The sequence below is a fragment of the Erpetoichthys calabaricus genome, chromosome 6 (genome assembly GCF_900747795.2).
Source record: "Erpetoichthys calabaricus chromosome 6, fErpCal1.3, whole genome shotgun sequence".
NCBI lineage: Eukaryota > Metazoa > Chordata > Cladistia > Polypteriformes > Polypteridae > Erpetoichthys > Erpetoichthys calabaricus.
In genome coordinates, this window is record NC_041399.2 from 32,824,042 (window position 1) to 32,839,221 (window position 15,180).

At 37.8% G+C, this 15,180-nt stretch overlaps 1 protein-coding gene across 1 annotated transcript in view; it reads right to left on the reverse strand.

Moving 5' to 3' along the window:
• mcm3l (MCM3 minichromosome maintenance deficient 3 (S. cerevisiae), like) overlaps positions 1-15,180 on the reverse strand; it is a 54,437-nt gene that overhangs the window by 9,084 nt on the left and 30,173 nt on the right. The window contains exons 11-15 of the mRNA XM_028803469.2: positions 14,036-14,162; positions 6,538-6,688; positions 2,078-2,218; positions 677-765; positions 508-602 (exon numbers count right to left, since the gene is read on the reverse strand). Of these exons, the coding sequence (XP_028659302.1) occupies positions 508-602; positions 677-765; positions 2,078-2,218; positions 6,538-6,688; positions 14,036-14,162 (603 nt within the window). The remainder of the gene's footprint in view (positions 1-507; positions 603-676; positions 766-2,077; positions 2,219-6,537; positions 6,689-14,035; positions 14,163-15,180) is intronic.

Genomic DNA, 15,180 nt, shown 5'->3' on the forward strand with positions numbered 1-15,180 from the left:
ACTTGCATTCATTACTAGGCCAGCTCAGAGTTGCCAATCAACATGCAAGAAGAAAGAGGGGTATGTGTAGAATGTGCAATCTCCACAAAGGCACCGACTAAATTGGAACTGAGCATTTTGAAGCTGTAAGGTTAGTGATTACTGCACCACCCCATATTATGGTTAAAAAAACCTGGTTCCAAATCTAACAATGATTTAAAATGGACATACTAGTGTATTGAATATTGTCATTTGTTTGCCAGATTCAATGCAATACGAGATGGATCTGCTTATACATGTAATATTTATAACACATTATATGCCAAGCTGCCTTTATGATTTCTGCTGAAAGCAATAGTGGAAATCTATGGGCATCTACAAATTTAATTAAAATTGTGTATTTTGAGCATCCATTCAGGATGTTAAAATAAGATCTACCATAGTGTTTGTACTTAAAATGAACAAATAGAAATGCAGTATACAGAAGTATAGCAATGATGAAAAAGCGAACAAAAATATAAATCTTACTTTCATCCTGTCCATCTGCAGAAAACTCATAAGGGTCTACATCACTTCCAATTCTGGACACATCTATTCCTTTAGCTATGAGCCGGGAACTCTTTCTATAGAAGATGAAATATTGTATTATTGTAGTTTTGTGTTGTAAACCAACTACATTAGAAAGTTGACATCTCACCGTGTGCTCTCTTGGCTTGATTCTGACTGACTCTGCAAAATATTTTCATCTTCATCTTCCTTTCTTTTCTTTCTCTCTTTTTCCAAAATCTAGAGAAGGAGGAACATGGTTTGTAAATACTAAATTCATAAGTAAAAATTTATCATAATCACACTTCAAGTATTTTATTTCTTTGTTCACTCAGGCAAGTCATTTTCCAGCCAACCAACACAATAATGATCTGGTCAACATGTCAAAACAAAATCTTAGTTTGTACTTTTAAACAATTTTTAATTCACTTATCCAGTTCAGAAATGCAGGAAACTGGTGCCTCTCCTGGCTGACACGGAGTAGAAGGTGATAACTATGGAAGGGGCATCACATACTTAGTCCAATCTATTTGGACTTTTACTTTAACAGGAATAATGCTTAAGTGTAGATCTTGAGGGGGTAAAACTGACATCAACTGTACCACCACCATTTGTGTCATTTTCAGTAAAATGTTGAGACTTCAAATACATTGTAGTCATTTGCATTACCTTTATGTAAAATTATCAAAACATTTTTTCAAGTCATATGTAGTCCTAACATTATCCAATCCTATTAGACATTCTTTTTTCAGTAGAGGGCTGATAGTGACCCAGAGCCTATCCTAGCAGCATTGGGAACAAATCAAGAATCTGTGCTTGTCAGAGTGGCTGTGCCACAAATTCAAGTTTCTCATGAGTTCAGAGTACAATTAGAGTATCAACTGCAGGTCTTTGAGACTAAAGGTGGTAGATAATGCATACAACTTAAACACACAGAACAGGCGCGCTCATGTAGCTGTCAAATTAGGATGTTCAAGAGTAGCTGCTGAGTATACTCTTATGATTGGAGACTAAAAACTGATCCTGAATCTACCGTTTCAAATTCCAATCAACCTGTACTATTTGCTAAGAGGGTGAAAAGTGAATGTAAAAGGATTGATGAATTGTTTAATAATCCTGTTTAACTTTCAAAGAAGCATGTGCTAAACATGCCCTGACCTGAAAGTAGCTTTGTACCACTAATATTCTTAGTGAATCAGTGCAAGCGAGAGATCAAAAAGTTGTCAAACCCTATATAATCCAATTAAGGGTTAAAAGGCCCAGAGCCTACTTCTGCAAACATCAGGTACAAGACAGGGATCGGTCCTAAATGAGGTGCTAAATAACACTTGACCAACTTAAATTTGCAATTTGGCTTGCACCTCATTAGGATGTAGGAGAAAAACCAGAATACCTAGAGATCCACAAAGCAGTAGCACGAACCACTGCACCATCACACTGCTTTCACAAACCAACAGTTGTAAATTGTATACGACAATGAAGTTTCCCTAAAGAGCACGAAAAAACAAAAGTAAGCTGCACTTTAAAAATGAGAAAAAAAAAATCCAAATACCTTTTTAAAATATGCAAACTGAACAAGTTCCAGGGCAGCCTCAGAATCCTGCAGCTCTATAGTTTTACTCATTCTAGCTTTTGCATGGGCTGTCGACAGTCTAATCATAGTCTCTAGTGCTCTAGCAGTAACTGGCATGGTCTGTAGACAGAATGATGGGAAAAACATTTCAAAGTACAGAAAGTTAAGTTTGACTAAGCAGATACAGTTGATATGACCGAAGGCAGCATCAAACGTTTCTACAGCAGAGTTTTTAATGTTTATAATTTTATTTGAAGAAAAACATACAATCAAGTAGAATTTAACAAAACAGAATTCAACCTCCACCCATGTAACAGCAGGCTTTTAATAAGATTTCTTTCCACTGTGTGCTTAATAAGTAAACCAGAAACTACAGTAGCCGTTTAAAAAAACTCCAGTCCATCACAAGGAACAGTCGGATCCATTTCTTAGACACCAACTAATCATGCATGTCTGAGATGGGGCAAGGAAATTTGATTATCAAGAAAATCCACAGGAACCCATGCAAAATAAAAACTGACAGTGAATAAAACCGTCAAACCTAGATTTGTAGAGGCATAAATATTATTTAAAAATATATTTTATTCAAGAAATCACTTAGTTTAAAAAAAGATTTTAAAACTTTGGTAAACTATAGTTTTAAGAGTTTGCTTTATCCCAAGGATAACCTTGATCTTAGTTGCTTAGTATTTGACCTTTAAAACTTATTATACAAAGTCAACTTCCTAAACACAGTAACATGGAATCTTTGTTCAACTAGGAATGATGATGTTGCAGTCATTGAATTATTTCAGTTTGTGTACCCATACAGAGTAAAACTGTCATTAATTGCTCATAGAAGAAAGTGATTTAACAGAAAAATATAAACAACCAAAGTAAGTGTTATGTGCAAAACGTTATCATGAATGCACCAAAACACAAATGACATTCAAGAACTTACTGCAGTTTGGGTTTATGGCGGTATGGCATGGACACTTATCTGCCTATAACCTGATCTTTGTTATGCATCAATCAAAGGTTTGGGGGAGAAAAAAAAAAAAAAAAAAAAAAAAAAAAAAAAAAAAAAAAAAAAGGACTAGACAACACATTAGATGACTTTTTCAGATTTTCAGTCATAGCCTTAATGTACATAACCTTAGAGTGGGAGGAAGTAGCCAGAGTGGGAGGAAGTAGCCAGAGTACTCCTGTGAGGGCCAGTCGACTTATACCAAACTAATCAGAGAGACTCACCCCGACAAATCAGACAGGTTTCATTTGGTCTTTATTCGTAGGGTTGGCCGTGTACGCATGAGAGATGACATTCAATGAGTGCTCAGCTAGAAGTAATGTATATACTGATCAGCCACAACATTAAAACCACCTACTTAATATTGTGTAGATTACCCACATGCCACCAAAATAGCTCTAACCTGTCAAGCATGAACTCCATAAGAGCCCTAAAGGTGTCTGGTGGTACCCGGCACCAAGATGTTAGCAGAAGATTCTTGAATTTCAGCAAGATGTGAGGAAGGGCCTCCATGAATCGGACTTGTTTTTCTAGCACATCCCACAGATGGTCGATCAGATTGAGATCTGGGAATTTGTAGGCTAAGTCAACACCTTGAGCTCTTTGTCATGTTCCTCAATCCACTCCTGAACAATTGTGTGCACTATGTCAGGGTACATTATTATCCTGCTCAAATAGGCCACTACCATCACAGAATACTGTTGCAAACCAAATACACCACTTCATGGCAATCTTTATGTCAGTGGCACTTCCACATGACTGTCAGGACCCAAGGTTTCCCAGCAGAACTTTGTCTAGAGCATCATAGTGCCTCCGTCAACTTGCCCATTTCCAAAGTGCATCCTGCTGCCATGTCCACGTGGGAAAACACGTGCACCCAGCCCTCCTCAACATGATCTAACACAAGTATGCCAAACTCACTACCATTGGTGGGCCACTTCGACTGCCATACGTGCATCAGCAGGCCGCACCGTAACAAATACTATTATACAAAGTTACTGTAGCTTTCTTTCCAATACTGAAAACTTTAAAAAAAAAAAAAAAAATGTAACACTTAAAAGTTTAAAGAAAAGCAATTTATTTCCATATAATCTCCGTACAACAGCGTACAATTAGAGTCTTAGCCTCTTAACTAGGTCCTTACTGTATATAGGAGTCTTACAGTCTTGAAATCTTGTGCAGCTGCAACTTTTATGTGGGATGAAAGGTGCTCGACAGTAAGTCTTGAGCAATGTGGGTTTTGTTAGCTTTCATTAACGAAAACAATTGCTCACAAAAGGTAACATTCCGAACATAGACCATTGATGCCAACTTATGGATCTGCACATACGAGGGTGGCAAGTAAGCATACAAGCCTGGCACACCAACTTCGTTGTATTTTGCCTTCAGAATAGAATCTGACTGCAGTTCAATCAATTCCATTTGGATATTCTCAGGCGCATTCTCAACATTGTAAGAGTATGGTGACGTAAACAGCACAAAGTCCTGTTCGTGTGAACTGAAATCACTGCTCAGTAATTCAAGTTGGAAAACAAATCCTCCAAAAATCTAAATTTTACTTTACTAAGTTTACTTCAAAGTTTATATTGTAAAATAAGCCGATATGCAAAACCACCCTGACCTATACTAATTTTACAAACTCAAAACCACAAATATTTGTTAATAAACAGCTCACCAACTTCTTGCGTCCACTTCAGATCTTCAGCTGTAGTCTCCACTAACTGTTCGCTACAATACTAGCACAAAATTACATAAAAAAAAAAGGTGAAATTATGTGAGCTATTACTACTTGTGATGGTCAGTTCTGACCAGTGGCCAGTCTCGGCAGGCTACACTATTGGCTGGGCTGCTAAGCTGCTGCAGCCTAGCACTTCAATTGCAACGTCGTGGTTCATTAACTTTGGTCAAGGCTCGTGAGGTAGGGGCACTGTCATGCCTAGGGTATCAAGGAGCTGACGCCGCAGCTGCAACTATACTAGCAGAGGACGTTTCCAGTACCGTAATGCCATGGGAAAACACGCTTTTGTCAGAAGGTGGAAGTAAGAAAAGTCAATAAGTAACGCCGAAGATGCAGAATGATTCAATCACAAACGATTGTAATCATTTTGTACATGTTTAGTGCTAACTAGGATCTGTCATGTGGGCCGCATGTTTGACATGCCTGATCTAACACATTCAAACAAGCCTCCTTCCATTGCTCCACAGTCCAGTTCTAATGCTCACATGCAAATTTTTGGCGCTTTGAGCAGTGGATTGGGGTTGCCATGGGCACTCAAAAAAAATTGGTCTGTAGCTATGCAGCAAGCTGTGATGCACTATGCATTCTGACACTTTTCTCTCATGGCTACTAAGTTTATCAGCAATTTGTGCTATAGTAGCTCTTCTGTGGGATCACACCTGACAGGCTAACTTTCAATCCCCACACACATCAATGAGCCTTGGGCACCTATGACCTTGCTGGTTGACCACCTTTGAACAACTTTTGGTAGATAACCACAGCATACTAGGAACATCTCACAAGACCTGCTGTAGAGATGATCTAACCCAGTTGTCATCTAGCTAACATAATTTCACCCTTGTCTAAGTCCCTCAGATCTTTACGCTTGTCCATTTTTCCTTCCACAACATCATCTTCAAGCACTGTGCGTGTTCATTTGCCCAATATATCCCCACCCATCAAGCGCCACCATTTGTAATGACAAAATCAAGTTTATTCACTTCCCCCATCAGTGATTTTCATGTTATGGCTGATCAGTGTGTTAAGCAGTGAAGATGAATAAGGAATGCAGATGTTTTGGACCTCACAAATAGAGGAGAGGCTTGAGTGTCTTATGTCTCATGTTTACCATACCTCTCCATATCTGCTCTCCTTTCACACAGCTCCATCAGGCACCATGCTATTGGCTGTCACAAAGAGGAAGACACACTACTATGCTAGAAGGTTGACATGCAGTCACTAAATTTGATGTGCCCAGTGATTATAATCATGTAAACTGACAGTCAGGTGAAGACATTAGTATCTGGCAAGTCTGACATACCCAAAGACTGGAAATCATGGAATGTTTCATCTACTTTACACAGCATTAAATAGTCCTGACCAAAAAACTAAGATACTTGAATATAACAGCAAAACAATTAGCACTACAAGCAGTTTTGCCTTACCTTCCACATGGGGAAGTACACAAAGTTACATTAAGATAACTTGTATTACGTTGATTACATCAAAGTATGATTCTTTTAGTGTTCTGTTTTATAATGGAAGGCACATAGAACTGACCACCTTTCGACGGTAACCAATGAATGGATTACCATATCAAAGAATTTAAAAAGGTAACCACAAATGCAGGAAAGAAGATATAAACTGCCAAATCTAATTTTTATTCTCAGACATATTTGGCAAATGCACTTTCACTGTTGATATGGCAATACTTACTCTTGCACTTGTAGAACTCATCTGATCATGACTCCTAAGTTTGGAGTATTCTTCCGAGATGAAATCTGCTGCTGCTTGAGTTAACACCGGCTTTACAAGTTTAGCTACATGTATATATTTCCTAATGAACTCCATGCTGACAATGTTGTCCCTGTTGAAAAAAATACTGCAATTACAGTCATATGAAAAAAAGTTTGTAAACCCCTCTCAGCCTGCAGAATAATTTACTTCTAACAAAATAGATAACAGTGGTATGTCTTTCATTTCCTAGCAACATCTGAGTACTGGGGTGTTTTCAGAACAAAGATTTTTAGTGAAGCAGTATTTAGTTGTATGCGCAAAAATGTGGGTCCCCTTGTAATTTTGCTGATTTGAATGCATGGAACTGCTCAATACTGATTACTTGCAACACCAAATTGGTTGGATTAGCTCGTTAAGCCTTGTACTTCATAGACAGGTGTGTCCAATCATGAGAAAAGGTATTTAAGGTGGTCAATTGCAAGTTGTGCTTCCCTTTGACTCTCCTCTGAAGAGTGACAGCATGGGATCCTCAAAGCAACTCTCAAAAGATCTGAAAACAAAGATTATTCAGTATCATGTTTTAGGGGAAGGCCACAAAAAGCTCTCAGAGAGGTTTAAACTGTCAGTTTCAACTGTAAGGAATGGAATCAGGAAATGGAAGGCCACAGGCACAGTTGCTGTTAAACGCAGGTCTGGCAGGCCAAGAAAAATACAGGAGTGGCATATGCAAAGGATTGTGAGAATGGTTACAGACAACCCACAGATCACATCCAAAGACCTGCAAGAACATTTTGCTGCAGATGGTGTATCTGTACATTGTTCTACAATTCAGCGCAATTTGCACAAAGAACATCTGTATGGCAGGGTGATGAGAAAGAAGTCCTTTCTGCACTCACGCCACAAACAGAGTTGCTTGTTGTATGCAAATGCTCATTTAGACAAGCCAGATTCATTTTGGAACAAAGTGCTTTGGACTGATGAGACAAAAATTGAGTTATTTGGTCATAAAGTCATTTGCATGGCGGAAGAAGAACACTGCATTCCAAGAAAAACACCTGCTACCTACTGTCAAGTTTGGTGGAGGTTCCATCATGCTGTGTGGCTAGTTCAGGGACTGGGGCCCTTGTTAAAGTCGAGGGTCAGATGAATTTAACCCAATAATCAAATTCTTCAGGATAATGTTCAAGCATCAGTCACAAAGTTGAAGTTGTGCAGGGGTTGGATATTCCAACAAGACAATGACCCAAAACACAGTTCAACATCTACAAAGGCATTCATGCAGAGGGAGAAGTGCAATGTTCTGGAATGGCCATTACAGTCCCCTGACTTGAATATCATCGAAAAATCTAGGATAATTTGAAGCACGCTGTCCATGCTCGGCAGCCATCAAATTTAACTGTAGAGACTTTGTATGGAAGAATGGTCAAAAATACCTCCATCCAGAATCCAGACACTCAAAGGCTATAGGACAGGGGTAGGCAACGTCGGTCCTGGAGTGCCACAGTATGTGCAGGTTTTTGTTCCAACCCAGTTCCTTAATGAGAACTCAATTTATGCTGATGAAGCACATATTGCTTAAGTGACATTTTAATGCTTCATTTTAGTGGTCTCGCTTGTTAAGGTTCTCCAACCTTAATTGCTTATTTCAATCTTAAACTGCTGCATTCAGTGTTTTAATTGCTCCTTATTAGCAATAAGATGTAAAAGACAAAGCAGTCAGCAGTTCTCCAGCTAGCTTTTTTCCAATTACATCTGTGTGTGTGTTCATCATGCACGGTTTGATTTAATAAAACACTTAATAGAAAAATGTGACAGACTGAAAATGATCTGTTTTAGGCTTTAAATAATTTGGATGATATCCTTGGAAAGGAAAAAAATCTACGATATAAAAGCCTTACATTGCACAGACTAACAAGCCATAAAATTAAATAAGGTCTGAGATTGGCAATGATTGGTTTCTAATTAAGCAATTGGGTTGAATGAAAACCTGTAGCCACTGCGGCTCACCTGGACCGACATTGCCTACCCCTGTTTTACATCTTATTGCTAATAAGGAGCAATTAAAACACTGAATGCAGCAGTTTAAGATTGAAATAAGCAATTAAGGTTGGAGAACCTTAACAAGCGAGACCACTAAAATGAAGCATTAAAATGTCACTTAAGCAATATGTGCTTCATCAGCAATAATTGAGTTCTCGTTAAGGAACTGGGTTGGAACAAAAACCTGCACATACTGTGGCACTCCAGGACCGATGTTGCCTACCCCTGCTATAGGAGGCATCTAGAGGCTATTTGCAAAAGAAGGCTCGACTAAGTATTGATGTAATCTCTGTTGGGATGCCCAAATTTATGTACCGGTCTAATTTTGTTATGATGCATATTGCATGTTTTCTCTTAATCCAATAAACTTAATGTCACTGCTGAAATACTACTGTTTCCATAAGCCATGTCGTATATTAAAAGGAAGTTGCTACTTTGAAAGCTTAGCCAATGATAAACAAAAATCCAAAGAATTAAGAGGGGTTCCCAAACTTTTTCCTATGACTAATTGCTCACAATTTAATTACATCTGAAAAAGAGCACACACTGTATTCTGGACATCATAATGGTGGGGGAAATGCACAGATCTAAAGGGAACACCACACTGTTTAAATATTTACAGTATGAGGGGGGAAAAAAAAAAATCTGTTCAATCTGTCTAGGAAAGCTCCTGGTGGTCATGAAACTGCTACTCACATGGTTAGCTACTATATTCAAATAGGACATAAAAAAAAATAAAGTACTTAATTTTGAAACAAGAAACATTCTTTTAATGAATTACTTCTACTTCCGCTGAATGTAAAAATGTAATTAGTGACAACAGAACCACCTACCTTATTGCCTAACAGGAATGTATAAAAATACACACCATGTGAAAAAAATAATCTTAAATCCAAAATATAAATCACCACTGGATAAGTACAGTGATCCCTCGCTATATCGCGCTTCGCCATTCGCGGCTTCACTCTATCGCGGATTTTATATGTAAGCATATTTAAATATATATCGCGGATTTTTTGCTGGTTCGCGGATTTCTGCGGACAATGGGTCTTTTAATTTCTGGTACGTGCTTTCTCAGTTGGTTTGCCCAGTTGATTTCATACAAGGGACGCTATTGGCAGATGGCCGAGAAGAAACCCAACTAACTTTTCTCTCTCTCTCGCGCTGACTTTCTCTGATCCTGACGTAGGGGGGCTGTTCGCACACCTAGACGATAGGGACGCTCGTCTAAAAATGCTGAAAGATTATCTTCACGTTGCTACCTTCTGTGCAGCTGCTTCATGAAGCGACATGCTGCACGGTGCTTTGCATACTTAAAAGCTCGAAGGGCACGTATTGATTTTTGCTTGTTTGTTTTTCTCTGTCTCTCTCTCTCTTTGTCTGCTCCTGATGGAGGGGGTGTGAGCTGCCGCCTTCAACAGCTTTGTGAAGCAGTGCTTCGCAAACTTAAAAGCCAAACAGCCCTATTGATTTGTTTGCTTTCATCTCTCTTTCTGACATTCTGTGCTCCTGATGCGCACTCCTTTGAAGAGGAAGACATGTTTGCATTCTTTTAATTGAGAGACGGAACTGTCATCTCTGTCTTGTCATGGAGCACAGTTTAAACTTTTGAAAAAGAGACAAATGTTTGTTTGCAGTGTTTGAATAACGTTCCTGTCTCTCTACAACCTCCTGTGTTTCTGCGCAAATCTGTGACCCAAGCATGACAATCTATAATAATAAAAGGCAAAGCCCTCACTGACTGACTGACTGACTGACTGACTGACTCACTCATCACTAATTCTCCAACTTCCCGTGTAGGTGGAAGGCTGAAATTTGGCAGGCTCATTCCTTACAGCTTACTTACAAAAGTTAGGCAGGTTTCATTTCGAAATTCAAAGCGTAATGGTCATAACTGGAACATATTTTTTGTCCATACACTAATGGAGGAGGCGGAGTCACGTATCGCGTCATCACGCCTCCTACGTAATCACGTGAACTAAAAACAAGGAAGACATTTACAGCACGAGTCACACGCGGGAACGAAGGTAAATGACGTTAATTTTTGACTGTCTTTTAATACTGTGTAAGCATACATATTAACACATGTGCAATTAAACGTGTGCATGTACGGGATGATTTCTCAGGCTTAAAAGCTCACCTTTTATCAAACGCGGGAACAAAGGTAACTGACGTTGTTCACTGTCTTTTAATACTGTGTAACCATACATATTAACACATGTCCAATTAAACGTGTGCATTTACGGGGTCATTTCTCAGGCTTAAAAGTTCGCCTTTTACTAAAAAGGTAAATGCAAAACTATTTTCAATCAGTTTATTGAAACGCTCCCGTTAAGGATTGCAACAACATATTCGCGAGATAAAAGAACGAAGTAGGGGGAAATGGAGGAAGAGCAGCAAACAGCGAAGAGCAAAAAATTAATTAAACAATTGAGAACGGAGCGAGTTAAGCATACAAGCATGTTCATAAGGGAAACAAAGCACGGTGTAAAACGTAAGTTTAAATTAAGTTTATAGAAACGCTCCCGCTGCGGATTGCAATAACATATTCGCGACATAAAAGTTTAATGAGAAGACACGAGGTATAAACGAACCACACGCCGTGGCGCAACGTTAGGGGCAACAGTTTCAACCATTCTATGATCTGCTGCTTTAAAAAAAAAAATGATAAAAAAAATACGGGATAAATCCCATCCAGTATTGATTCAAAACGGGACGCGCAATTTCATTCTCAAACGCGGCACGATTCCGTATTTTAAAGGACGGGTGGCAACCCTACAGTGCCAGGTAACCACCCATACAATCAGATTGTGATTCAGACTACGAATGCAATGAATGTAATTACCCCGATCTACATACAAGGCGAAAGTCTTGCAACATTCAAAGATGATGGTTTGGGATAAGTACACCATACAACATAAAAGAGCTTATGAAGCCTTGAACCGAAAAAAGCAAGATCTCAGAGATCGTAAAAAAAAAATAGGAGGTAATGTCGTTTTACTCGCTGTAGATTTTAGTCAAACATTACCACTTATTCCACGAGGGAGACCAGCAGATGAACTCAACGCGTGTTTAAAATCCATGCTTCTCCCACGCTCGGTTATATGTCGCGTGTTCTCGGGTAGGTACACCAAAAAATGTATACATTTAAGCATGTAATGGGCAAACAAAAAATGAGGTATACCCGAAGGCACTGCAGTAGTACTTAATGTAACTTTACTTCTTAAATGTTAATGTTTTACTGTTTAATAATTTATACGCTTCTTATATATTGTTCAAATTCTTTTATCAAAATACCACTGACAGCGCAATGCACGATAACATAGAGTGAATACATCATACGCATCCGCCCACGGCTGCCCTGCTGTGCGCAGATAGGAGTTGATTCTACAATAAAATAAAATAAAAATAAAAAGAGTAAAACAATCATCACCCATAAACCGTGTGTGTGTGTGTGTGTGTGTGTGTGTGTGTGTGTGTGTGTGTGTATATATATATATATATATATATATATATATATATATATATATATATATATATATATATATGTATATATATATATATATATATATATATATATATATATATATATATATATATATATATATATATATATATATATATATATATATATATATATATATATATATATATATATATATATATATATATATATATATATATATATATATATATATATATATATATATATATATATATATATATATATATATATATATGTAGATATGTATATGTATATATATGTTTATGTGTGTGTGTGTGTATTTTATATATATAAAACACAGCAACACTCATAACAATGACAACGCAATTACATTGACAATCATGTTACGTTATTTTTAAAATGTTTCCTTTTTTTTTCATAACCTCTTTAACACACTACTTCTCCGCTGCGAAGCGCGGGTATTTTGCTAGTATAAAAATAACCATATAAACATATGGTTTCTACTTCGCGGATTTTCTTATTTCGCGGGTGGCTCTAGAACGCAACCCCCGCGATGGAGGAGGGATTACTGTATACCATTTCTTTGCAGAGCAAAATTAGGAGAACACTGGTATGAGACCAATTTCAAGTTGTTAATTGACCTTTGGATAATGGTGGAGAAAATGATGTTCAAACAGGAACCTATATAACCAGGAGATGAACATCCAAAAGCCACATTTTGGGCATCTCAGGCAACAGATCAATAAGGGCGGACAGTGACATTTGCTGCACCATCATGATGGTGTCATGTACCATTTTTATTTCAAAATGGTTTAGGTAAGCAGTCCATTTATTGGGTGTTAAGTCATCTTTTTTGAGCAATAACCATTACATTTAGGAAAGCATTTTCTGTTCTGTAGCATCAGCAGCAGAGTGAGAACAATGCACAATTGCAATAAAAATAAAATTTAAAAGTATTTTCAGTTAACAACAAATATGCTAGAGTGCACATGCAATAAACTAAACAGAATTTCATCTTACACAATTCCATGTCAGATTCTCACTGTTCTCAGCAAGCCCAAAGCCAAGGAGATGAATTAAACAAGCACACATTAAAAGGTGGTACCTGTAAGCGTACAGGTTCATGCATGCAAAGGATCCAACTCGCTGCTCTGACTTGATCACTCAGTGCAATAAAAGATCATAAAATGAAAAAATTAAATATAGGCATAAACATTCATGAATGATTATTCTGTGGCTTAACCAAAAACTGAATTTGTATAGGACGACAAAAATACCTGGATGGGGAGCCTGAATCTGTGATATCAAGCTAAGCAAGCATTTCTGGTATCAAATTATTAGGTGAAAGTCTGACAAGACATACAATTGGATTTGTTATACAATCAAAATAAATCTCCAACATCATAAAACCAGGTTTGTGGTGAAGATGCCATTTATCTGAGACACTTTGCACAGAAAAGTAACAGGAGTATATTCTTACCAAAAAAATCCTTTTTGAACTATGGTATCTAGTAATTTAGTGCAGAGTGGTGGCTCTGAGGTTAAGGCTCTGTGCTGGTATCCAGAAGGCTGCTAGTTCGAATCCCCGTCACTGCCAAAAGAGATCCTACTCTGCTGGGCCCTTGAGCAAGACCCTTAACCTGTAATTGCTCCAGGGGCGCTGTACAATGGCTGACCCTGCGCTCTGACCCCATGCGAAAACTAAAATTCCTAATACAAGAAATTGTAGAAGGCGAAATAAAGAACAAAAAAAAAAATCTAGAACATCTCTGGTAACAATTCAAAGTAAAGCGTACATTTAAAGTGACCTCTTTGGGTAATTTTGTATTATACCACATATCCATTGACAATTACAGAACAAAAAAAAGTTGTAGTCTTAAATACACATCTGGTACCACAAACACTACATAAAATATTCACTTTACATAGAGTTCAAAAGATATACTGTATTCTCAGCTGTTTCCACCTCACCTTTTTCTTTTGTAACCATGTAAAAGATTATCATGTTTCTCATAAATCTTCAGCTCTTGCTCTGCTGCATCAGTAATATTTGGGTCACTTGTAGTGAAGACATCCACTGTGCATCCAAGAGGCATTGCTAGAAGAGGCAAGGTGGCTATTAATTGATCTTATTTCAAGTGCAAGAGCAATCTAGGGCATGGAGGCCAGAGCCTATCCTGACAGCACTGTGTGTAAGGTAACAGCCAGCCCTAGACATGGCCCCAGTCTATCCTCTGGGCCAACTCTTATACTCACCCACACTCGCATGAGAAGTTTTTAATCTTAAATCAACCTGAAGTCCTGGTGTCAAGTCTTCATTTTCATGAACAAAATATCAGAGGTGTAACTGCCTTAACATGGAAGTCATACAGTATATCTTGTCTTAAGCATGTGTTCCTCCAATAAAAGCAGCCTTTTCTCAGGTGTGTTGTATCTGTCTTTTACATCGGTATGGATTATAACAACACTGCCCCTCTGCAAGAGAGCAGCTCTGAATAGAAATCTTTGAATTGGATTGAATCTGATAACATGTTACTGAACCTGACTTGCTGCTAAAGATTTATTCAGATTTATTGTGTGGTTTTTAAATTCTGTGTAATGACCCCAAAATTGTTTCTATAAGTTTAGAATAAGGAGTGCTTTTGAAAGGGATTGTTTGTCACTTTTATTTTGCAGTGCAGACTATTCCTGCCCGACCCCTGCCTGTCACCATACTGGGAACACCACCCCTTCACTTTGTAGGTAGTCAACTCACATAGCAACCTCCTGCAGATGTCTGGGCTGATTCCCTCCAAATGTTCAACAGGGACAACTACCTTTTGGCTTGCCTCCAGAAGTGGGTCTTAATCTCCTCATTTAAGGTAAGCTTTAAAATACTATAACAATTTCTAGAGTAACAATCTCCTCCAAAAACACAGATCACCACCCAACTATACCAAGAAAATACAACTTTTTTTAGGTGGTTTATCAAATAAATAAATATAATCTCAAATCCAAGCCACCTACAGTAAACCTCATTTACAAAAGTAATAACTATTCATAAATAAACCAATGAACAGTAAATCAGTACATGTTATAATTTAGAAATATATTTATGGTGGCTTAATTCTTTAAAT